Source organism: Paramormyrops kingsleyae, chromosome 2, assembly GCF_048594095.1.
Source record: "Paramormyrops kingsleyae isolate MSU_618 chromosome 2, PKINGS_0.4, whole genome shotgun sequence".
Classification (NCBI taxonomy): domain Eukaryota; kingdom Metazoa; phylum Chordata; class Actinopteri; order Osteoglossiformes; family Mormyridae; genus Paramormyrops; species Paramormyrops kingsleyae.
Window position 1 is genome coordinate 3,642,770 of NC_132798.1, and position 25,621 is coordinate 3,668,390.

Below are 25,621 nucleotides of genomic sequence, written 5' to 3' on the forward strand. Positions count from 1 at the left end.
TATATATATATATATAGAGAGAGAGAGAGAGAGAGAGAGAGAGAGAGAGAGAGAGAGAGAGAGAGAGAGAGAGAGAGAGAGAGTAGTTAGATGGGAAAGAGTAAGCACAGATCTACACAGATATATCACTACACTAATTAACTTGCAGTCCCCCGAATTCCAAATCTTTCTTTAGTTAGAAATTTTAGGTTTACATCGAAATTCATTACGTGGTACTTGCATATCAACAACAGGAATTCTTAGCTTAAAAAATGCAAATTAGTCCTGAGTGAGAAAAAAAAATGTGACACACAAATCCTCAAGAGCTTTAAACACACGTGAGAAATGGGTGTTTTTTTTTTTTAAAGGGGTAGAGGTTTATAGACTGTCACTGCAACGCCTATTAAACACAGCGTAATAAACAGCTTTACGCCAGTGTAATCAGCACTGATTTACAGTGCTCTAGCGGACGGCGGCCGGGATCCTGGTGTCGGCACGCCCGCGTTATTTACAGCGTCAAGGCCGAGTCCGCTCTCCGTCATATCGGCGTGGCCCGCTAATTAACACAACCCCGCTGACCGTGAGAAATGTGACGAAAAAATATATATACACACTTGTTAATATACATTTCTGTCATTTGAATGTAGGGCAGCGTTCGGTAACAGCTAATGAGTCTGTGCACATAGATTCCGATTTGGTGGGGGGGAGGCGTTGAGAACTGCACTTGATCAATGTCAGTGAACACAGACAGGCCCCCTGCGGCGGGGGCTCCACCACAGACCCTCTTGTGTGCTGCTGGTACCAGCTAGCGCTGTGGCTGCCACTGAGACCGTGTGTCCCCCCCCCCCATCCCATCCCCTGAGCGCTGCATCCACAGGCAGGGAGCAAACACTTACCCTAAAAATTATTCCTCAAAAAACAAATGAAAACACCACACACAGAGTCACAAGTTAAAGGGGCTGACTTGTTTAGTATTTAATACCTGCTTCATTTGGGAAGTAGCAAACCATAAAAGTAAATAACAGCCAATTTATATATATATGGTTATATAAAAATCCTCACAGAGGGAAGCGGGAAAACACTGAGGTGCTGTTACGCGAGGAACACCATGAAGGCGGGGCCAAGGCTGGGAAGAGGCGGGGCCAAGGCTGGGAAGAGGCGGGGCCAAGGCTGGGAAGAGGTGAGGCCAAGGTGTGTCAAAGGGGTCAAGGTGAGGAGGCCCCCAGCCTTTCCTAGAGCACCTGGATGGCAAGATACGCGACCCCCGTGGCCCAGCCGCAGGTGACGAGGGCAGGGACCGCGCCATGGCTCTCAGCCGCGGGGCCTTGGCTGACTGTTCAACGACCCTCCGGCTCCCTCAGTCCATCTGCTGCGGCTTCTTCTTCCGGGGAGTTGAGCGGCTGTCCAGGCCGCTTGCGTACTCTGAGCACAGGAGGCTCGCCACTCGCTCCTTCCGGTTCGGCTTACTGGGGGGTCTGGAAGACAGGAAGGCGATGCAGCGGCGTGAGGCTAAACCAGCTAGGGGAGTCGCCGAGCAGTTTCGGGCCCGTCACCCCCACCACTAGTCTGAAGGTATGTGACAGGAAAGAATGCAGGCAGCGGCAAGACCGCAGCCCACGGCCATCAATCCCCCAATCAAGAACAGTGTTACAACCAGACCGGCACTGACAATTAACCAATCACAGAGCTCCAAATAAAAACTGCGAACCAGTAGCTGGCAGAACGAGGCCTGTGAATGAAAGGTGCTGGGGAAAGGATTTCCTCTGCTAGTAATAACAGACAGGCCCCCCACAGCGAGGGGGACAATGTAAACCAGGCTCCCTTTATCTAATCAATAAGTCCTGGGGGGGGGGTGGCAGGGAGCTGCCCGCAGGAATCCCTTCCACCAAACCGTCCTTGACAAGCCTGAGGGAACATGCAGTACACCGGGGCATGAGACATTATCCCAAGGCGGGGCTCTGCCTCCCCTCTTTAAGCTCTATGGGAAACCCTGGTGGATGGGAGGTATAACTGCAGCCTGTGGTATTTGGCAGCTTCCCTGCCAAATATCCTACATTTTATTAAAGACTGAATAAATGTAACCATGGTCAGATTTCTAAAAGCCTACTGCATTAAAATGGAAAAACATAAGGATACAGCATAAATAAAGCTCGCAAATTCATACATTAATTCATAAGTTACAAACACACCATAACATTTTGTGCACCATCTCATACTTCCAACAGGGTGAGCTATGAAAAATATTTCAAATATACTAAGACAAAGCAAAAAATAAAATGGGTTAGCGGTGCCCACCTCAAATAAGGATACCGGCAGGACGCATAACCAGGGAAAGAGGTAAACATCCATTTTTAAGGCGGTTAGGGACGATAATTTATACATGAGATAGAGTGAGTTTCAGGCTCAGCACAGGTGTGTTTATGTGTCCGCGATTTTGATTATGTTTTTCTGGGTGTAATTAGCTCATTAGCCAGTATGTGCCTGGACTGGGGGAGTTTAAGCCACAGACTCTGATAATGAAGTCTCTGCTGACGGGGTGGGGGGCGAGGGGGGGGCTAAATCCTAGGCAATGTGCTGACAGCTTGGGTGTTAGGAGCAGGAGTGTCTAACGGGGGGGTCCTTCAATAGGACCCTTAGGACACGGCAGCTTAAGACCACAGGAGCACCACAAAGAGATGGTGGGTGGCTGGGGGGGGGGGCACACAGGCTGGGTGGAGTGAGATGGAGCGCCGGGGCACAGGCCGAGGATGCCGGACTTGGCATTGCATCTCACTATCGATCTACAGTCCCTCTTGCAGTGACTTCTGGTGTGACCCAGCGTTAACCGGCTAAGTGCCAATCAAACCCGCACACCTCCCTTACCGGACCCCATTCACACGCTCCTGTGGGTCACCGGGCCAATTACCAGTGCTCAGACCGATCGATATCCGAGAGGGAAGGGCAGCCTGGATGGGTTTTTCGGGGGGGGGGTGGTGGGGTGGCTGGTGCAGGGTCAAGCGACCGTCAATTTGTGCTATCGGCAAGACGGAGGCAATGCTCATCTCATGAATAGTGAGTGACCGCTTGCTGACCGCAGCCCATGCAGGAGAACATACCCCACCCCCACCCCAGCGGGGGGGGAGGCCGACGGGAGCAGGTAAAACGCCAAAGCGTCAGCATCGCGATGTTCAAAAAGGAGGGAGGAGGTACCGCCCCCTGCAGGAGCAGTCGGGAAGCTCGGACATCAGAGTGCGACTCATTATGAGGGAAGCGGCGCTTAATTAAAGGCCATGAAACATGGGAGCGAAGGTGAGGTGAGGAGAGGGAGCCCCCCCCACCCCCTCTCCAGGCCCCAGAACAGAGCTTTCTTTAAATAAATAAAATAAAAAACTCTTTTGTTGACGTTTGTTACTGGTGGCAGACGGAATAAAGATCGAGAAACAGAATGAGAGACACAGACTTCAATCGGTTGTGAGTGTACCAGCTTGTGCCATGAAGGACGGCGATGTCACTCCGCCTGGGACACGCCCCCCCTGACAGGAAGCGACATTCTTCCCTAGTTTTCGCTTGTACCCATTTGCTTTCATGCAGGTCTTTTATTAGCAAAAGCAAAGTGGCTGAGATTTTGAGTATTTTGCAGAAATTGAAGGCGGGAGGGGGGGGGGGGGGGGGTCGCTGGCGATCGGACGAGGCTTGGGGGGTCAGAACGGAAACATGGGGGAAGAATGAATGAGTCGGTGGCAGAAGCGGCTTCGAACGCGCTGGTTTAGCACTGCCCCCCCTTTCCCAGCTGCCGATTGCCTCACTCCCCCCCCCACCCAACACCACTCCAAAGCTCATGTGCTTGTGTTCTAGGTGACTGCTAGGCTAATTTGAGGGGGGTGGGGGGGCGCACCATCGCTGCCCCGCGGCGCAGGCTGACCCTCCCGGCACAGAGGGACCAGTCTGGACTGAGGCTCCGCTAACAGCGGCCAGGCCGCGACACGCTCGCTGACCCTCTAGGGAGCGCCGCACACGTCCACTAACAGCGGGAGACGGGCGGCAGGGCCGGTGGCAGACTCATTACAGAGTGACACCTAGCAGCCAGGACGGCCTCGTGCTACACAAGCTCACCCACCAGAGGACGACCCCCTCCCCCGCCACCCCCCAGGGCAATGCCGCTGCTGCTAGCTATCCCCCCCCCCCCACCTCCTCACCCTGACACGGCCCTGGGGGATACCCAGGCAAGACCGGCGTTAAAAGTCCCAGGAGTACAGGAAGTGCCGTGTTTATCCAATATTTAGGCTATTAGATTCTGAAAAGGGACAATGTTATAGAGAAAAGAGATGCTAATTTAAGGCTAATTGAAAATGGACGTCTGTCTCTGCAAACTGGAGCAGCGCTGGAACGATGATGGGGTGGCAGCAGACCGGACACGACACACGGAGGACACCGGACACTCCGGACAGGCCACATGCCGGTCCGAGTCCGTCACGGGACGGGGGCAGCTGAGCCCGTATGGCTGACAACCTGCTGTCCAGCCGCCCACACTGGCTATGGGGGGGGGGGGGGGGGTGTCGCGGGGGTAGCTTGTTCTGAACCCGAAAGAGCCCACCAGCATGCTCTCTGACGCCACACCGGATGCGCAGATCCGAAACTTCGCCTCGTATCTGCTGTCTGACTGAGGGAGGGTCACTGACAGGGTGGTGGGGGCCATAGGGCTTATAATGTTATCAGGGAGGCAGCTTAACGCCGCGTGTAATCGAACCTGCAGCACGGTGAGTGGGCGGCACTCAGAGGCACATTTAGGCTGTTGGAGGGGGGGGGTGGTGGTCTCAGGGTGGAAAACCAGAAAGGGGTAATTAAAGAACTCCCCCAACTAAGAGGTAACAAGAAAGGTTTGGGTAAGATGGGTTACATAACACAGAAAGGCTCACGGGACAGACAATGGGGAGGATGAGCCATAATTACGCCCCCCCCCTCCCCCCCCCCCAAACTAGGCGGCCTGTCAAGGGGCAACAAAAAGTGTGGAAAGAAGCGGCAGGTTCTCCGATGACGGAGCCACTGGTGGGGGGGGGGGGGGGGGGGGCTTGTTCCGCGACTGGGTGCTTGGATTACAGGCGTGTGGCCACTGTTGCTGCTGGGGGCAGCAGACCAGGGGCGGCGGGCGACCTCTACTTCCACCAATCAGGGGCAGCCAAGGAGGTGAAGGACCTCCCCCAGAGTGCTTACCGCTTCCTCCTGTGGTCGTCCCTCTTGCCCGCCTTTGACCTGGCCCCCGCCACGGCACCCAGGCCCTGGGGGGCATCCCTCAGGCCGAAGCTCTTGGCGGCATGGCCCAGATGCAGCCTGCGGATGTGGAATATGTGCTTCAGGCTGGCGGGGTAGGTGGCGTACGCCCTCAGGAAGGACTGCAGAGCTGCAGAAGCACACGGAAAGTCAGACGGCCGCCACAACATCACTTCCTGCATTCTGGAGGAAGTCTGTACACTGAGGATCAAAGTGCACATTTACCCTTAGATACAGGAAGAAATGGGGCTTCAGACAATCTGACAAACCAAAATTCATGAGAAATGTGATGGCCTGGGACAATCTACGGGCGGAGAATGTGCCGGAACCTTTTATAGAGACAGCACTGAGATGCTGGCCTATGAGGATTGGAAACGGTCAGCGATGTACCGCATGTGTCCTGAACTGACGAAATCCCGCTCACTCCTGGTGGCCCCGGCCAATCAGAGCGGGTCAGGTTCTGGCAGGGAGGGTTCACAGCTCGGGAGCTGAAGCGGGAAGTCAGGAGGGGAGCTAAAGCAAGCCTCCCCCCCCCCCCCAAATAACCCTACAGCTCTAGGAGATCAGCTGCTGGTATTACTCACTAGTCGGGATCGAATGTCACGGCGACCGCGTAATCCTTAAAGATGAACGGTCTAAGTCGGACTCCGAGGGAGACATCGGCGCTAAGGCCCGATCGAGGCGGGTGCTCGTGTGCTGGAGGTCTCAGTCCGGGACCGCAAACACAGGAAAGCCGCGTTTAAACAGCGGACGTCGGACCGCGTCGCCGCGAGCCTCCCCTCGCACCTCCCCGTGCGCCTCCCCTCGCACCTCCCCGTGCGCCTCCTTCGCGGTATGTTTGCTCTCCGATGGCGCCTTTTCTCTGTCGCACGGCATTTCTGCGCACAGAGGGGAACGGTTACGGCTCGGAGGTCAACGCCTGTTTGATCAGACTTCCTGTGCTCACACAAGAGGCTGGAGCCTCCAAACTGAGGTGGGGTCTTTGTGGCATTAGGGTCACCCAGCCACGCCCCCTCCCCCCACTGAAGGACTCCCGGGCTGAGCCCCCCTACCTCAGCCCGAGAGGCATTCGAAATAAAGAACAAATCGAGCCACGCAGTCTAAAATCAAGGCCATAATCCGGCACATAATCAGAACACAGATATGAAATTATTTATAGAATGTTTATTTATTATTTAAATCACAAGGAAAAAACTATAAACAGCTTCCTTTATTTACCACAAACTACTGCATAATTTCATTATCATTATAGTACCATCAATTTATTGTTTAGCTGCTGCTTTGTCAATTTGACCCAGTTATATAGAGGCCTTGGTACAATTCAGATTAATTACCTGCTACAGCAGCCTGCCCCTAAAAAATCATATATATAATCTCTGTACACGCATGTGGGCATGTGCGCACACGGAGAGCTGAATACTGCTAATCAATTATTACACGCCGCTGACATTACCGGCGTCGCTTGGCTGAGCTCTGCTAATATGTCATAATTCTTTAATTATTGTGGACGGATTAATGTTAATTACAGAGATCAGACACCTGTCTACATTTTTTTTTATTCCTACACCAGAAATGTGGAGGAAAAACATAATATTTGAGCCTTTCCTTGACTTTAGATCCACCACAAACAGTAGGCCGCAGTCCATCATGTGTAAGAAAGAAAGAAAAAACCATACAAACTTAAATTTCAAGAACGTCTGGTTCCTATTCCCAAGCTGTCACTGCCTTTAAATACAGACCCTCAGTCCTACAAACCGCTCTGGCTGTTGGTTCCCAGGACAAAAGGATTCAGATGTACGGTAACAGAGAACGAACCTTTTTTCGCTTCCTGAACGCAGGCTTTGGTGCTGTGCACACTGTTCTCAAACTCCGTCTGCAAGACTGTGGCCCTCACACGCACTTCCTGCTGTAAGGCCCCGGCTGACTTCTGCATGGGGGGGGGGGCACAAACAGCAAAATGGGAACACAGAAAACAGAAAACGGGTGTACAGGCAGCACACACGATCACTGGGGCTGCGGGGGTGGGGGGCGCGCTGAGGGAGGGGCGTCACCGGGAATAAGCAGCATAATAAGGCATCAAGAATAGTATAATAAAACTGTAAGGCAGCAAAGGGGCAGGGGCACGGGGCAGCCCCTCCAGTGCCGAGGGGGGAGAGGAAGCAAGGTCTCTAGTGTGTGTCAGGATGGGCGACACCCCCCCCCCAGCCAATTATACTGCTGTGTCAGAACCACGCAATTAATATGCGGTCACATGCCGCATGCAGTACAAAACACACATACATGCATGCATGTACACACGCACACTCACATGTACACATACACATATGCATGTAGTCACACGTATAAATACATGCATGTACACATACATGCACAGAGACATGCACACACGTGCACGAATAACCCCTTGCACTGATGCGATACACTTACAACAATAAAAACATCGCATTCAGGTCCAATTACTAGAATAAAGTAAACAGAAGCTAAAGAGCTTGCTGGCTAATTATTGCTGCCTTGGACAGACATTAATTATGCGGCGTGGCGTGGCGTGGCGAGCGGGCCGTTTCGCGGACACATTTTGCCGGTACTTATAAACAACGGCGGGTGCCAGCTACCCGCCAAAGGTTCCATCTGTCAGAGCAGTTTACCGCCGCCCTCCCCGGTTAGGCATGTCCCTGCGTTACATTACTCATTTACTTTAGCAGATGCTGTCACCCAGGGCAACGCTTATCGTCACGCTAATTCTGATTTACTTTCTTTTTGATTATTTTTTAACATAAAAAGAAAAACTTTATGGTTTGCGAGTGCGAAGGTGCTCCCCGCAGTCCGGTCTGCTCCCCGTCCGGAAGGCGCATGGGGACACCTTGGCATACGGCTTCAGGGACGGTAAAGCCGAAAGCCCGATGGCTGACGGGGACCGGGCGGCGGCCATGGCGACGCGGCATTCCTGCGCGGCCGCGCGGCTCATCTCCGGTAGCTGACCGCTAATCGACACGCAGAGGTGATGTACGGGCGTGGGTGGCGATCCTTCCGGGTGCGGCTGAAATCTGAGATTAAGCGCAACGCAAACAGGCCGAAGGTCCCCCCCCAGTTATATTATACAGTTATTATTACAGCCTCTCTTCCTGGACGCGCTCTAATCCCCCCACTGGTACAGAGCACTGGGCTGCAGTGCAGCCATCGGCAGGCATTAGAGAGCCCCCACTGCTGCTACGAAAAGGAAATTAAAGGGGGATTAGGGCTGGCTGACACTTTGGAGGGCGTCCCCCCCCCCCCCCGAAGTACTGCGCTCTCAGGGCTGAGGAGGGAAGGGGAGGGGCCAGCGGGGGGCGTAATGGACGTACGCTAAACTCGGCACGTGGAAGGACTGCAGGCCGCAGACTAACGCAGGTGTGGCAGAGACTGCATCAGCTTTACAGTTCACACTTGCTGTGATTTTCCTTGGAGAAACAGAACATGGGCTAAACAAAACGGATAAGCAAGTTTTTTGGTCTGGATGGGACATTTGAATGCAATCCTCCACATAATTTGTTCACGTTAGGCCTGAAATACTTCAAAATAAAACAAACAAACAAACAAACAAGGCATCGATACAAATGATGAAATGTGCCAGCTGCAAATGGTAAATATCAGTATTTGGATCGTGAACAGCACCCCCCAGTGGTCTCCTACCTTGTTGCCCCATTTGCCCCTGCCTTTGAAGCGTTCATCTAACATGAGGCCCGCCAAGATGTCCTCCATCTTCATCTCTGACATGCTACGGAGAGAGATGGAGAGAAATGGAGAGAGATGGAGAGAGAGACAGGGCTCTGAGGGTGACACTCCGGCCGTCACGCCGCCGCCTCCCTTCTCTGTGTGGCGGGGGGGGAATTAGCGAGCCGCCGCATCGCGGTAAGAGTCGCCTGCGAGAGGCGATTAGTTAATTAACACATTGTAATTGATTGATACTGGGGCAGGAAATAGAGCAGCTGTTCCTGGCTGTCTGTCAGCGCGGCGGCCAGACCCCGCAGGCCACGGACACGTAAGGAGGAACCCTGGGCTGCCCCCCCACCCCCGCAGGCCGCCAGAGTATGGGCGGCGTTATCAATTACCCGGCACACAATGCGCGGGGCGGGGTGCGCGGGCCGCTCTGCGCGGCTCACGGTAAATGAAGCTGTCAGGTGCGTCGCGCCGATTTCGCCCGTCAGGGAGGCAGGCGGCCATGCGGCGTGACGGCACTCGCTGGGGCCGCCCTGCGGCTGCCGCTCCGCATCGGCGCCGTAATTCATCAGCCCGCCGATCACCTTCCAAAGAGGAGCGGAGGAGAGGAGCACTGCACGGGATGGGGGGGGGGGGGGGGGAGGATGCGCTCGCCGGTGTGGCCCCACAACATTGCCGCCAGGGAAGGCCAGGGTGAGAGGTGGGCCGGACTGGCACAGGGGGCGCGACCCCACCTTCTGTCAGCTTGGAGAGAGAACCGGGGACGCACCTGCGCCCAAATGCCATACGTCCAACAGCTGCTGGGGGGGGCAGTGGTGGCAATTCGGACCCTTGGGGAGGGGAGTCCTGCGATTCCCACAATGAGGTGTTTCCTTGAGTAATAAACATGTTGCGTTCTAAAGGAATCTGTTTGATATGAGGGCTCCGGTGGGGTGGGGGGGGGGGGTCATGCTCGTTTTTGGGCGATGCCGCGTCTGCGTGCGGCCTTATGCCGGCAAGCGCTGCTCGCTCTTTAATCTACAAGCGAAAAAGCAGCCGATTTCAAAATAACAGGCGGGACTGGCGGGGGCCCATAATCAAGGAGGGGGGGCGCGGGACACAAGGCCCCTCCCACCTGCGATGGCATCCGAGGGCTGCCAGGAGGGGTCCCTGCGCCCGGCAGCACTTAATTACACGCCGTGTGTCCCGAACGGGCCGGTGTTTATAGCAGCAGGGGGGCCGAGACAAAAGGAGGCTGCGTGGGGGTCCGGAAGGCAGGAGCGGGACGCCGCGAAGGCGCCGTGTGCCGCCAATCTGGACGTGTCACAGCGCTCACGGACAGACGCCGGGCGTGCGTTCAGGCAGCCCCCCCCCCCACCAGCCCCCCCACGCCTCCCGAAACGATGTTATTTAGCGTCAGAGACCACAGCCGCGTCCTCCAAAGGTGCATCCGCCCCTCCTGCCACAGCACAAGCTCAATTGAGTATCTGCTTATACAAGAGTTTATATGGCTACCTTTCCGATGGGCTGTGGCAAGAACGCCTGTTTTATGACTGGTTTCGTGGCATTTAACTGGGATTAGTGGTGCGAGCCTTGCAGCAGTGTGGGGTAGGACTGACCTGATGTTGTGTTCGGCCAGCGCGCTGACATAAGCCGCTTCTGAGGGCGTGAGGAAGAGCAGGCTGCTGCCCCGGGCCCCTATGCGGGCCGTGCGGCCAACCCGGTGCACATACTCAGCGGGGGAAGCCGGGGGGTCGTACTGCAACACAGACACATACGGTTAGGGGGTCGATATAGGACAGAGCAGTCATCTCCGAGCCCGACAGCCGTACATTTGGGCCTCTTCGGCTTGCGAGTGCAAAAGCGGGGCGACTCCGCTAGGGTCGGGGGGCCTCACATACAAAACAAAAGTCCAGAGAGGATTAGAAGAGGTCTCACCTGCACAATCCAGGTCACGTGTGGGAGGTCCAAGCCTCTCGCAGCCACGTCCTTCAAAAGCAGAGAGAGTGACGTGAGCGAGGTACCCAGACACACGCCGTGGGCCGCACGTCCGCAGAGTCACGTGAGCGAGGCACCCAGACACACACCGCGGGCCGCACGGCCGCAGAGAGTCACATGAGCGAGGCACCCAGACACACGCCGTGGGCCGCACGTCCGCAGAGTCATGTGAGCGAGGCACCCAGACACACACCGCGGGCCGCACGGCGGCAGAGAGTCACGTGAGCGAGGCACCCAGACACACGCCGTGGGCCGCACGGCCGCAGAGTCATGTGAGCGAGGCACCCAGACACACGCCGTGGGCCGCACGGCCGCAGAGTCATGTGAGCGAGGCACCCAGACACACGCCGTGGGCCGCACGGCCGCAGAGTCATGTGAGCGAGGCACCCAGACACACGCCGTGGGCCGCACGGCCGCAGAGAGTCACGTGAGCGAGGCACCCAGACACACGCCGTGGGCCGCACGGCCGCAGAGAGTCACGTGAGCGAGGCACCCAGACACACGCCGTGGGCCGCACGGCCGCAGAGAGTCACGTGAGCGAGGCACCCAGACACACGCCGTGGGCCGCACGGCCGCAGAGAGTCACGTGAGCGAGGCACCCAGACACACGCCGTGGGCCGCACGGCCGCAGAGAGTCACGTGAGCGAGGCCGGGGCTATTCAAGTCACTCTCTTTTTGTAAAATGTTTACTGTGCGCTTTATAAAATGCGTCCAGCCCATCAGGACGAGCCACGGCGCAGCAGTAAGAGGAAAAATAAATAAGTGACATGAAAAAAAAAATACAGACAAACACACGGGCGCGCTCACTCACACACAGAGCCGACGAGGGCTGTGCTTATCTCCCGGCCATTAAGTCAGTTTGCGCATGGTAATCTCCTCCCTGTATAAATAGCTCTTGGTGGAGTGAGGAGCTGCTGCAGAGAGCTATAACCCTTCTGTCCCTGAAGCTGCAGCCAGGATAAGCTGAGTGTCGGATTGGCACGCGGGGCTGCCTGCGGTCTGCCGCTGTGCTGGCCGCTAGTACAGATGGAGGGCAGAGCCGGGCAATGCCAGCCTGTCAGTCGGATTAAAACGACTCATTTATTCACTGAAGGATCTTGCAAAGCGACTGGACCAGAGACTAGGGTGGGGGAGGGGCGGTAGGAAGAGGGCAGAGTTGGAGGGAGTGTGGGTTCTTAACTACCCCTGCCACACCCGCTCAATCCCCCCCATCCCCCTCCTTTCCCTGTCCCTGTCCCTTTTATCGCATTTCCAGGGCTGCCAGGAGCCATTACAGAGCCGAGCAGAAGACTGCCGACGGGGAGGCGCCCCCCAGAGGCCGGGCGACAGATTGCAGTGCGGAAAAAAAAAAAAAACAAAAAGAAAAATAAAACGGCAGCGAAGGAAGCGAGGATGAAAGGCGATTGGCTCTGACGGCCAGGAAGCCGGCACTGAGGGCCAGAGCAGGAAGAAGACAGAGGGGAGGGATGACAAGGACTAGCTGTGCGACCTTTTGCACCAGGTGAATTACGTAAAGAGGCCATAGCTCTGGTTTTTAATCGCACCCCTGCCAACACCAGCTTTTACACAGATGTCAACCCGCTGGAGAGTCTTCAGCTTGACCCCCCCGCTCCCTCCCATGGGCCTCGCTGTCCTGCAGCATCAGGATACAGGCCACGGAAAAGCCTTGCACACCAGCCCTCCCCCCCCACCCCATCCGAAAGGGTGCTGGAGGAGAACGTTGCACTAAAACCACCGGTGCTTACGACCCAGACCGCAGTGTAGGATCCACGGCAGGTCGAACATGGAGGCAGGAACAGCCATCGCTCAACTCGCATGTCTTTATATCGACTTCTGTAAAATAAGAGAGACTCCAGGGCTAACAGGAAACTCAGAGATACGATATTTTATCACCATCATATACATTTTTCAAGCGTATTTACATAGCTGCAAGGTCTGATCTTCAGCCCAGTCCCAAAACACTACTGTTCACAGTTTCAGATCCAGCTTTGATGGAACTAATGGCTCCATCTTCAATCTGAGTTACACACAGCGATCTGCCAACTAATAAATTCACGCCGGGTTTGGTATCTGCACCGGCAACTTCGGGGAGTCTTCTAATGTGGGGGCAAGCCCAGGCTTTCGTGGGGGAAGGTTTGGATTTCAATCGAATTCCATCGTCGGGTGGTGCATGGTTCAGGGGAAACTGGCAATCTGGTCGAAGACCCACCGTTTAGGAATCGGTGAGGGCAGAGAGACACACGAGAGCTATGATTTAAACTGTGGCACTATGGCAGGAGAAACTGCCTTTATGAGACACAAACAGTTACTTATCCTGAAAAAAAGCAAAAAAAAAAAAAAAAAAAAAACTCCCTGGGATAATAAATTCCTACAGGGATAAGTATTTCCTACAGTAAATACTGTAGGAATCACTGTATACCCAACAGCCCAGGCAGCGGCTGCGGAGAGGGAAGACGGGGCCGCCTCCATGCACGCATGCCCGCGGCGCCCCCTGCCTTCCACAGAGCACCCGCGAGGGTTTGACACGAACAAGAACGACAGCAAAGTCGGCAGAAAAGATTTATGACCGGCGGCCTGTTCAACTTCTCCTGGGTGCTGAAAGGTCAGAGGAAAAGGGGAGAGTGATTTTTTTTTTTAAAGTAGGGTTAGCGCCAAGCGAACTCTATGCCAGCAAACTGCTCCCTCCCCAGCCCTGCCCCCCCTCACCCTCCCAGCCCTGCTCCTCCACGGCTGCCAAGCGGCGCAGCTCAAAAGGCTTTTTATTGGGCCTAATTACTCCCGATAGCTGTAATTTACAGGTTGGCGGTGGGGGGAAGAGGGAGGGGGAGGACGAAAAACCCGGCAAGACGCACGCTTCCGCGGGTCAGCATCTGTCGCCATGGCGGCGCGGCCACGGCGACGGCCAGTCGGCGAGCGGGAGAGCGGTAAACAAGGCAGCGCGCGTGACGGATTAGCGGCGCGAGCTAAAGGACCTTCCAGTGACACATCATTTCTCTCGCTCCGCAAGTTTGTTTTGCGGCAGCTGTCACCGGTGAAACGGGAGGGGAGTGGAGAGGCGTGGAGGGGAGGGGCTAGGAGTGACCTGCTTAACAGTCTGGACACACTTTTTAAACATTTTTAACTCAGGGGAAGAACAACAGGCCGCTGTTCTGAATTCCGGCTTCACTTCTTAGCATCTGAATACCATCCTGCACAATCCGGGTTTCTGCACTAAATCCTATCCGGCACAGTCCCGCTTTTTTACACTAAATCCCATCCTGCGCAATCTGGATTTCTGTATTAAGTTCCATTCTGCACATTCCCGCTTTTTAAATACAAAATCCCACCCTGCACATTCCTGCTTTTCAGCACTAAATCTCACACTGCAACATTCCTGTTTTTTCACTACTAAATCCCACCCTGCACATTACCATTTTTTCACTACTAAATCCCACCCTGCACATTACCATTTTTTCACTACTAAATCCCACCCTGCACATTACCATTTTTTCACTACTAAATCCCACCCTGCACATTCCCACTTTTTAAATACTAAATCCCACCCTGCACATTCCCACTTTTTAGCACTAAATCCAATGCTGCACAGTCCTGCTTTTTGACACTAAAGCCCACCCTGCCCATTCCCGGTTCGGTTCTCCAGCCCCACATCTTGCCTTGCCCGTCCCTCACCAAGTCCGGGTCCTCCCTGCATCCTCCTCACAGCCGCTACGTGCCGGGGCTGGTTGGAGTTATCCACCTGCCCAGGAGCATCGGCGCATGCGGGACGGAGTGGGAGTTTTGTCCAAAGGCGAGGTTCTCTGGGTGGGGAGCCGTAAATCCCCCACCCCCCACCCCCCACCCCCCCCATGCCACCCCACAGGTTGGGTGAGCAGCCAGCAGGGCCCAGTGCCAGGGTGCGGCACCATTCTGCCCCCACGCGCCCCGCCGACTGCGGCAGGACCACGCTGCTCCTCACACGGAGTCATCATCTGATGGACTCTGGCAGCCAGCGTTTCCTTGACCTACAGCAAAAGGACGTCCTCTCGGTTGTGGTTTTGTTACAGTTCCCACTCCCCCTGCTCTCGAAACAGACTCACCGTGCAAAGGAGGATGCCAGACGTGCTCCCGGAGAAATCCTGAAACACCTCCGTCCGCTCCTGCCCAGGCAGACACACACAAGGGGTTTTTTTTTTTTTTAAACAGAAGGTTCACTTGTTGACATGGAGATGCTAAGCTCCCCTTACAACACCCAACATTATTCATACACGACTCTTTGTAAGGTGTCCAAGGAAGGCAAAGACACCTCTAAGCGATGCCAGAGATGACACAACAGCCGGTCAGTGGGAAAGGGGCACTCTGACACAAACACACACCCTGCTCTCAAATAACACTGTGACCATTCTACACAGTTAATATGGTCAAATTCCATCCATCCACCCCTCCATCCTCTAATCAAATATTTGGGTCAGAGATAGCAAATGTTACATAAGTGCAATACAGAGAAAAATAAATTTGTATGTGCACAGGCTAGATGCCCATAAAGGCATTTAATCCCTCAGAGAATCAGAAGCTATTGTTGCCGTATTGTTAGGGAAAGAAGAGCAGCAAACCTCAGGTAATGACAGTCTACCTCTGACATTTTCAGAAAGCTGATGTCTGATTTTGTTCTTCTTTAAAAAAAATGGGCCAACATGCTGTAGTGGGTTTAAATAACAGAGTTTGAGGAATCGAGTCCAGGAATTAAAATCTTTTTTGTACCCTTGAGCAAAGAGCTTAACTTTGAACTGTCAAGCTGTATAAATGCCTGGAGTGGAATGCAGTGCTTTCTGGGTACTGCATCAGGTGGCTTTTTCCGTAGGTACGTCATCCGAGTCAGGGACACCGAGCTGCAGTCGTCAGGGGTCAGTCAGTGGACACCCGGTTAACCCCGGAAAGGGTAACTTATTAAACAATTACTTGAACAGAGTAATTACCTACAGAAGGTCCAGGAAGAACTGCAGCCATTGAGAGTGCAATTGTATCTCACACTAAAGTCAAAGTGTAGAAGAGTGCTGTGTTCAGACAGTGGGGCACGACAGCTTATAATACAACAAGCAGCTTCAGGATGAGCATCCTATCCTGGGTCGGGTCCCTCTCGACCCTGAGCAGGAGGAGATGGATGGATGGATTCAGATTATTTCAGAAATGGAGAACAGACGAGAGGTAGACTCTGAAATCTGTGGACTGGGGAGTCAGATGCAGGCGGACAGGAGGCGGCATTCCCGGAGACCGCTGCCGATCTCCTGCTCCTTTCCGGCGGACCTCCTCACCGGGGCAGACGTCCCCAAGCCGGCTGCCGCGGCCCCATTACCAAACACATCCATAATGCGAGTCCCACTTTGGACGTGCACTCTTTAATGTCTAATGGGGGTGTGTGGGGGGGGGGGACAGGCAGCACAGTGTGCCAGCCCCCAGGGTCCCTGCTCCCAGAAGTGCCATATGGACGTGGCCGGTCCAGGTCCATTAGTGCTCCCGAGGCTGGGGTGATGGCGAGGCCTGGACGCGAGCCGCCTGTCCCCCCCCCCCCCCCAGAGCACCGCCGCCAGGCACAGCCTGCTCACCGGCAGCTGTGAGCCGAGATGAGCGGGGGCCCCGGCGGGGTCCAGCCAGCGGCGCCGGGGGCTCATGTGGGATCACCAGGGGGCTCAGCGGAGCTAAAGCCGGCCAAGCTGCCCGCGGCACACGCACACACACACGCGTGCACACATACACACACGCGTGTACACATACACACACGAGCACATAAATACACACACGCGTGCGCATATATGCACACACACGCACAGCTGTGTGCTCACCTCCTGGGCCATGCCACCGTGGAGCTGCAGGAAGCGCAGGGGGCGCGCCTCCTCCTCCTCCTCCTCCTCCGGGGAGGCTGAGGGCTCCTCCCGCTCAGCAAGCACGGTGGTGAAGAGGCGCAGCAGGAACCCCACGGCTTCGCAGCTCGATAGGAACACGACCATCTTGTGGGCACCTTCGAACTGCGGTGATGCAGGAAAGGAGCGGGGGGGGGGGGATCAGAACATCAGCCACGTCCTGTCGGCTTCTGCGCTCAGGGATTACACAAAATCGCATCCCTATCACATGAAACATTACTATTTTCTTAACTGCCTAAACCAAATCTGAAAGCACAAACGCCCCACCCCTCATGCCCCCCCCTTGGCCCTACCCTGCACTTGGCCAGGATGAAGGCTGCCAGGCAGACCAGGCGCAGTTTGCTGGGCACCAGGACCACGTGCTGCTGGAGCTTCTCGGGGACGGCGAAGCTGTCGGGCAGCGTCACGGACGCCTCAGCCCCCCTCTGCTCCGGGGCCTCGCAGGCGTGGATGCTCACCGGGTCCTTCAAACTGATCCCCACAAGCCTAGTAACACCTGCCCCCCCCAACACAGGCCCATGACAACACAGAAAAGGATGAGAACATAAGCCCCCAACCCCCAAACGATAACAAGACTGAGGCGGGTAAGTGTTGAGTGTTTCTCCTCAGAGCGCACGGCCAAGGGCTCTTGAGAGCCAGGTGTCCGGTCGATGGGAACCTGCCATCTCCCGGCTGAGGGAACATCTCCCGGCTGAGGGAACATCTCCCGGCTGAGGGAACATCTCCCAGCTGCTGTAGCAACGCTGGTAGCTAAAGGGCCCCGAACACGGCGAGAGAAACACCTGCCGGCCACTTTCCGGCACATTCCGCGGGCCCCGATCACTCGTAATCACCGCCGCCTACCGTGTCGTGAAGGGCTCCACTAACACTGGTTTTGGGGGGGGGGGTAAATTAAGGGTACACAGCAAGAGGCTGCCATGACATCACCTGCCCACTCGCCAATAATGGCAAGAACTGCGAAAAGTCCTCCGTTGTGAAACGAGCGAATATGCAGTGACACGCCGGCCGCCTAAACGCAGCCAAGTGAAGACGTAGGAACCCCCAGAGGACCCTGAACGATGTCTGCTGCAACCCCCCCCCCCCCCCCAAGAGAACCTGCCTTCTGTGAGGGTGGCTGACAGCAGCACGTTCTGTCTGGGGGGGCCAGAGGCGTTCAGGGCATTCAGGATCACTGCGAGGTCCTTCTCAAAGCCCAGGTCCAGAGTCCTGTTTGGACACACAGGCGCTGTGATGAGACACTGTGCCAGACAGGACAGGACAGGACAGGACAGGACAGGACAGGACAGTGTCTGTGGCTATTTAACTCCTAGAATCAAGCATCAAATTGCTGGTCAAGTTGAAACCTGACATCTGCATTTCTCCTTTATTGCAGATCCCAGAGCCTGGGGGGTGGGGGGGGCGCATACCGGTCAGCTTCATCCAGAATGAGCCAGCGCACAGCGCTGAAAGCTATGCTCAGCGTGTTGTTGATGTGGTCGACCAGCCGGCCAGGAGTGGCAATCAGGATATTGATGCCCTTACGCAGCCTGGATGAGATAATTAGGGAAAAACATTCATTCGGTTCTGCAATTAAGACCATTTATAATGTGCACTAAAAGGCTCAAATTTAACAAAACCTGACTTACAAAGCATGTCCATTCAAAACAATGTTCATTTACCTTCATCTTGATACATCTCATTTAATTTAAATCCCAGAAGAGTCCATATTTTATAACCCAAAAAAAAAATTATATTACAAGACTGGTAATAAAATCCTGCAAAATCAGCAGCATTTCAAATGCAAGAAGATATTATGAGTGCTACTATGCATTATTATTGCAATCATCATTATCATCATCATCATCATCATGATCATCATAATCATCAGCCGGCCTCAGATATAGAGATCCTGCAGAGAACAGAGTGCCCAGCACTGGCTGAAGGGGTCTCGTGAAAAGCTCGCTGGGGCTCCGGGTTCTCGGGTAAACCACAGAGCCTGGTTTCACAAACGGTAAAATCACCAAAAATCTGTGTGCAGAACCAAAAGGAGGTAATGAGATGTGGAGACTGACAGCACAGCTGCTCTGCAAACAAGCACTCCCTTCATGCCGCTTGACAGGGACACCCATGTCAGTGTGAGTGGACACCTGCTCACCGGATACCAACAAGGCAGGAGAGGATTCTGGGATTGAATATGCTACCGTACGAAACGCTAAACTGACACCTGACTATTAAAACCTTATGTAAACATTCCGCACTGTAAATTATGTTACATTAGATCGGTCTACAAGAAATCTTTGTATGGTTCCCGGATTTTGGGGGACACCATGATATTAACAGCAATGTGATGCCTGTGATTTTTTTCCTGGAAAGATGGCCAACACCATATGACAACACGGCATCAAAGCAATGCAAGAGCTCTAACCTGGCTTTTTCAGATTTCCTCTTTTCCCCTCCCATGAGGACTCCGGGCACAATCCAGGTGAAGGGCTGACAAACACCCCAGGAAAATGAAGCAGATGCGAGGAGACGTTACATTTCTCAGTATGTTTATGGTGCTGGGCGAGCGCTGATGTCTACAGCCAGATCTCACCTTCAGCAGCTTCTGGATGATCTGGAAGCTCTGCTGTGCCAACTGAGGAGGAACAGCGATAAATAATGTAAAGAGAGGAGACAGATAGTGGCCATGTTGCACGGACAGCGGGGACAGCTGCTGGATTATAGCCCAACGGTGACAGCAAAGCGACCGCTTAGTGATTATGGAAGAATGACGAGAGTGGCTAGCGGAGTACGATTCAACGTGAATCTGGAAGAAGGAGGGGCAAGCAGAGGCGGCCTCGTCGCAAGGGAGACCCCCACGTACCTCTCTGGTGGGGACCACCACGACCGCAAAGGGACCATCCTCCCTCTGCAAGACGGAGGGGAGGGAAGCGTCAGCGTGTACATTTCTGAAAGATTCTCAACTGACGTGCATCGTCAACCGGGCTAAAAGCCACCGTGTCCCCACGTGTTTATTAACTGCAGTATTGAGGGAAACGGGTCGAAAACACTCAGGGGAAGGATAACAGAAATTCAGCACGCGCACACAGTATTTTTCATACATATTTTGCTGCGATTTGTTTTCCGGCATCGTGGCAATCACGCTGACATGAAAGGGCGCTTTGGCGCTCGGGGTAAGGCTCAGCGCCCGCCTTTCAGTGGACCAGACAGCTGTCAGTGTTTTTAGCGGTGCTACGCTGGGGACTGGCTGCTTCAGGAGACGGGAGCAGATCTGTCAGGGCTCCTTATTACAGTCCCACTAATCCAGCCCCACTGGGTATTTACTTTTATTTAGTGGTGCTCTGTCACTATTTAGGGAAGAAAAAAAAAAAAGACAAAGACAGGCTTGAGTGAACAACACCGAGCTTTTAAAGGCATCGCTCCTGTGCTGTGCCACCCAGTCTGGGCATCTACAGGTATTTGATGGTGCCAGTACCGGTGACCAGTACGATAAACCCAGTGCCTCTCTCTTGGAGACAAGGGGGGGGGGGGGGGTTAAATACAGCCACTTACTCATTGAAGTTACATTTTTTCCCCCAGTCGTGTTAATAATGATACTAGGGACGTATGAACCATTTCATTTGACTTCATTCACCCCCTCCCCCCCCCATAAAAAAACAGATTTTAACATTTAAATTTAAGCTGTGTCCCCCAATAACAAACTCTCTCCTTTGCCACTGAACCATACTCCCCCAGCCGTGAATAAAATGAAGTGCTGGATATCAGTTTGGAAGAGGAGGGGGATATTTAGATTTTTATACCAAATTTATAAGTACTGATTCGCGACACAGTTGTTCACTAAAAAAGTTTTTGTTCCAGAGAGTACCCTCAAAGGGGACTTCTGTCACAGTCCAACAGTCTCGTACCCTCAAAGGGGACTTCTGTCACAGTCCAACAGTCTCGTATGCTGCTCTTTTGGCTCCCTGTGACGCGAATAATGCTTATTTCCATTTGTGCATCCCGGCAGGTGGACGAGCGCCAGCGTTTGGCGGGTTTAACGCAATTCCCAGGAAGCGAGGGGTTTCCCACAAACTGATAATTAGGTAGCAGAAGACAGCCTGTTTTCAAAGCCCCGCTGCTATCACTTTACCCTCTGATTTAAATTCCCTCTAATTAGCAACAAAAGTGCTGTGTCTATGAAATGATTTAAAAAGTCACTGAGACACTGAAAAACTACGGTCGTTCCTGTCTTAGGGTGATGATGTCACTCATCATCGCCTGACGCATTCGCTCGCTGTTACAAATCAACAATTTGTTAATTGTCATTAGTCTATGACAAACACGTTCACGACTGAAGCTGACCAGACACCACAAAGACCCACTACTGAGGAAGACCTACTATTGAGCACAGACAACGTAGCCTTACGAAACACACCTGCCAAACTAAAGCCATACACCAAAAATAAAAAATAGAATCACTACACCACTGTGTCCTAAACCAGTCCTCAGGGCACGCTGGGCACTGGGCATATCCACATTTTGGTTTCATCCCAGTTCCCAGCACACCTGTAAGCTATTTAGAGCTCCCAATTGCCTGGGTCAGGTGTTCTGGGAACTGGGATAAAACAAAAATCTGGATCTGTCCGGCGTGGCGCGTGGACGGGTCTGGGAAGCACTGCAACAGCCATAACATTTGTGTTTGGGATAATAACATTTACAGCTTCACTCTGAACCAAGCTCACATTTTGAGCATAAATAGCAGGACAACAACAAAAGACGTAAAAAAGCAGAACACATCTATTGACTTTCTTTTATAATTCAGTTAAAACTGGAAGCAAAATGTCTGTTTATGGTATTAGGCAGAATTATTTTTTGAGTTTAATCCCCATCTACCCGGAGTGACTGGCTTACCTTGATTTTCGGTTGGACTGCCTGCAGAGACTGAACCAGCGGAATCCCGTAAGCCAAGGTCTTACCTGCGTTCGGCACGCAGAAGAAGAGAACTGTTAACTCCTACCGTGGTTCCTCTCTAAATTACATGCAGATTAGATGGCAAATGCAAAAGTGAGGCGTCCAAAGAAAAAGACAGAGCAAGACCCCTCACCTGACCCCGTCTGGGAGCGGACCACCGCATCCTGGCCTGCCAACAACACGGGGATCGTCTGCTTCTGAACACTGCGAACCATCATGGACGAGGGTCAACACAGAACCAGGAAGCAGTTTCATCTTCCAACTACAGCATTCTATGAGCCATCTAAGCACGGTGTTCTGGCCAAATTCCCATTTAATGCGTTCATGTGATAAAAGCACATCTGATAGACCTAATAACTAAACAAAAATAAAATATTATGGCACTTTTCCACTACACCAAATAACATACTTTGGTACTTTTGCTTTTCCATTGACTTCCAGTCGAATACCAGTACTAAAAGTTCCAGTACCTAAAGTACCAAACCAGCTGGGATTAAGGTTGCAAAATTCTGGAAATTTTCCTGTTAATTCCCATATATTCCCATGGAAAGTTTCCAATTTGTAGTATTTCCAAAATTCCCCAGCTTATCTTCCCATGGAATGGAAATATTCTGCAAAGTTTCTGGAAATTTTCCATCCCTTTGCAACCCTAGCTGGGATATTTTCCCGGTACTTTGGGGGGGTGTGGCTCAAATTGTGATCTGATCAGAAGAACAGATACAACGAGATCAGGACAGCATGACGAGAAAAAAATATTTAGTATAATATACTAGGGCAGCATGGTACTGGAAAATATCACGGTGTAATTTTGTTTGTAATAAAGATTGGAAGGATGCAAGGATGAAAATGATTATGATCGTCTTGAAGAACACATGCAGCACTCATGCAAAAGCAACAGAGTTAACTTTAAACATATGCTAGATAATATTGAAAAGGAATAATCATCCATCCATCCATCCATTTTCCAACCCACTTATCCTACTGGGTTGCGGGGGGGCTGGAGCCTATCCCGGAAGCAATGGGCACGAGGCAGGGAACAACCCAGGATGGGGGGCCAGCCCATCGCAGGGCACACTCACACACCAGTCACTCACACACCAGTCACCTTAATTTAGCTGACTAGTGGTGTAAGAATTGCAACATTGCATAGCACGCAATGTTGGTATTAATATTGCATGTTGCCCAATCCTATAATATAATATAATATACCCATTTTTCAAATTCAGTACAAGATACCCCACCTAACGTTGTGATGTCATTCAGTGCCAGTACCAGTTTTTACGCCAGTGAAAAACCAACACCTAGAAGAACCGTACTCTTGGTTCAGTACCTGGTGTGGTGGAAAAGTGCCCTTACAGTCTAGTGCTTAGAGGGCAAGTAGGTCCAAGAATGACAGAAACATACCTTGTCATGCTTGTCACCTTCAAGACATTATTCAGAGTTGATACCTTAGAAAGAGAAAAGACAGCCAGGATAAAGTCAAACAGAGGCAGGACATCAGCAATGAGCACCCACTGAGGTGTGAACTATAACCCTCACCAAGTGTGGATGGAGATCAAGATCAACAAAGGAGCAACTGGTGAAGACCTTCTCCCTTAGCTGTGTCACTGTAGGCCTGGGGGAAAAGAACAGTAGACCTTTTCAGACAGAAATGATCATTAAATCAGCAGAAGGCCGGCAGACTGTCCCAGTCACTGCCTGATACTGGGACTGACACACAGTAGCCCACCTCTGCATCTCTGGGATCTCTGGGTTGTTTTTGAACAAGGATGAGGTCTTGATGAGCTCTCTGTCTTCTTTCTGTTGGCCATCTGGGTGACTCTTCTGACTGACCTTAGGGGGTTTTGGCAATTTCGGGCTACATTTTTCAACCCCCCCTTGGTTCTGCGGCAGACTCTTGAAGTTCCTTTTTTTTGGGGGCGTCTGACCCTGATGTGGTGGCTGCTGGTCAGTGTGGGCAGGTTTCTTTTCGGGAGTGATGCACGTCTTTTTGAAGGGGGGGCTTTTTTGTGTCCCCTGCAGAGCTTTCCGCTTCTCTGCTTTTCTCATTTTCTGCCATGGAACAAAATTAATTGTTATAAGTAAGAGTCCACGGAAGGATAGACCACCAAATGGATCACTACGTATGACCTAATCCACTCTGACGTTCATGGAAATTACCCAGATGGCTGCCAGCAGTAACAAAGATTTCTGGATCGGTATGACAGACTCTCCCCAAAACAAAGCGCTCAAGCCTGTCAGTTTTGAAGACCCAGCCTACCAGAAGCTCTCCGTATGTCCATCAATAATAAACACAAAATAATTAATTCCCATTCTATTACTCTTTTAAACATGACAGTCAAACTATTTTCTGAACAAAAAAAAATCACTTAAGAATTATGTTATCATGTAACCTCTGGTCCCTACCACAAAACTGCTTTCAGAACCACAGCACAAACAAATAAGGTTATATAAAAACCTTTTGGTTGAGAAATATATACATAAAGGGATAAATGAACAGTGAAGTATTAAATGAACTAAACTCTTAGTTCCGAGTGTGGTGATGCTGTGACGAGTGGTTTTTGGGCCAGCAAGTATTAAACGGGATGTAATAGTCCGAAAGCCAACAACAGGGCAGACAAGGCAGGCAAGGGCCTGCAGCCCCGAGCTGGAAGGGGGCCCTGAGGGCGGCCGATTACATAGTACATGGCAGCAACAAATCTGCTTTATTTGCATATTCTGTTTTTCACAGTAAAGTGAAAATAAAGGTCTGGTGTTTGTTAAATTCTCTTTGTTGATATTAATTTACACAACACAGTAAAATAAAGTAATACATTTTACCATGCTGGGGGAGGGGGGTTGGAGGGCCCCTTGCAGTGCATGCCCCCAGAGTCCCTACAATCGCCTCTGATAATAGTACAAATGCTGACAATGCACATTAAGCCACTTCGTACCCATTTGTCCGAGGTCCTGAACGGTGTGTGCCGCTTCTTGTGCTTGTGGACAGCTGGGGTTAAAGTCATATTCAGCATCAGTGTGTCTTCAGCCATGGTGAACGTTCACAAGTCCTCTGCAAAAGGCCAGTGCAGAGCCACAAACAGTGTTACGATCCGGAGTGATACGGTATTCGTGTCTATAGTTTTGACTGAGTATAGACAGCCAATCAGTTTTAAAAGCAGTGTAATTAATTTATAATCTCGGTTCTAGACATTCAGGCAAACTAGAAAAACGTCAGATTTAAACAGCTAAAGTTGTTGCGGCACTTGCATTTCATACGCAATGCAAACAGAATGATAATGTTAGCAATGGGACTGGATAAGAAGAATCGAAGCAGTTTCAAGTAGTTTATCTGGGCATGGCAGCGGGCTGGTAATGCGCTGGTGAACGCAAAAACACGACTTTAGCTTCAATAGCTTAATTCCCACCTACCTTGGATTAAAGCAGAAGGTCTGGGTGTCACTGCACACGTGTGCGACTAAGCAACACCGGATTCAGGCGTCAATCCTTCACAGGTCTCTGCGTTAACCACTGTAGTAATTAACTACACTCATACGCCCCACGGTTTTTTAAAATGATACTTTTCTACCTACTTTATGTACATTTAGGTCAAGGATAGCGACCAACTCGTAGCGAACACGCGTAACTGGTGATACACATGGCTGATGGCTGCTGTTTATCTAAACATGCGGTGGCGTAAAACCATTAGTAAGCGGCGGAAAAAGATCCGCGGCCGCTCGGCGTCCCTGAGTCCGCAGCTCGCTGCAAATCGCCCGTCACTTAACGCCGGTATATGGACCCCGGCTGGCTGCTGTGATCCGGGGAAGCCTGCACGGATCACGGGGATGCCTGCCTGCGCGGACCGACGGCGCACGGATCACGGGGATCCCTGCCGGCGCCCTTTCCCCGGCGTCCGTTGCGTA

General features: G+C 52.5%; 1 protein-coding gene across 1 annotated transcript; it reads right to left on the reverse strand.

Moving 5' to 3' along the window:
- Nucleotides 1–922: 922 nt before the first annotated feature.
- ddx31 (DEAD (Asp-Glu-Ala-Asp) box polypeptide 31) lies at nt 923–25,605 on the reverse strand. The gene is made up of 21 exons (XM_072703724.1): nt 25,131–25,605; nt 24,656–24,771; nt 23,452–23,774; nt 23,262–23,337; nt 23,127–23,170; nt 21,856–21,926; nt 21,663–21,727; nt 19,636–19,680; nt 19,366–19,407; nt 19,198–19,262; nt 18,200–18,319; nt 17,893–17,999; nt 17,087–17,289; nt 16,716–16,898; nt 14,976–15,035; nt 10,840–10,890; nt 10,521–10,660; nt 8,896–8,980; nt 7,042–7,153; nt 5,170–5,356; nt 923–1,454 (listed from the first exon to the last, which is right to left on the reverse strand). Exons 2-21 carry the CDS (start codon nt 24,749–24,751, stop codon nt 1,337–1,339), a joined length of 2,193 nt encoding a protein of 730 aa, XP_072559825.1. The 5' UTR covers nt 24,752–24,771; nt 25,131–25,605; the 3' UTR covers nt 923–1,336.
- Between the last annotated feature and the right edge of the window lie 16 nt (nt 25,606–25,621).

Excerpts from the sequence above, each read along its gene's own strand:
- ddx31 (XM_072703724.1), bottom strand. The coding sequence starts at position 24,751 with ATGGCTGAAGACACACTGATGCTGAATATGACTTTAACCCCAGCTGTC. Across the intron at positions 18,320-19,197 it reads AGGAAATCTGAAAAAGCCAG|GCTGCGTAAGGGCATCAATA; the intron begins GTTAGAGCTCTT and ends TATCTCATCCAG. Across the intron at positions 10,891-14,975 it reads CTGGCATCCTCCTTTGCACG|GACGTGGCTGCGAGAGGCTT; the intron begins GTGAGTCTGTTT and ends CTGCTTTTGAAG.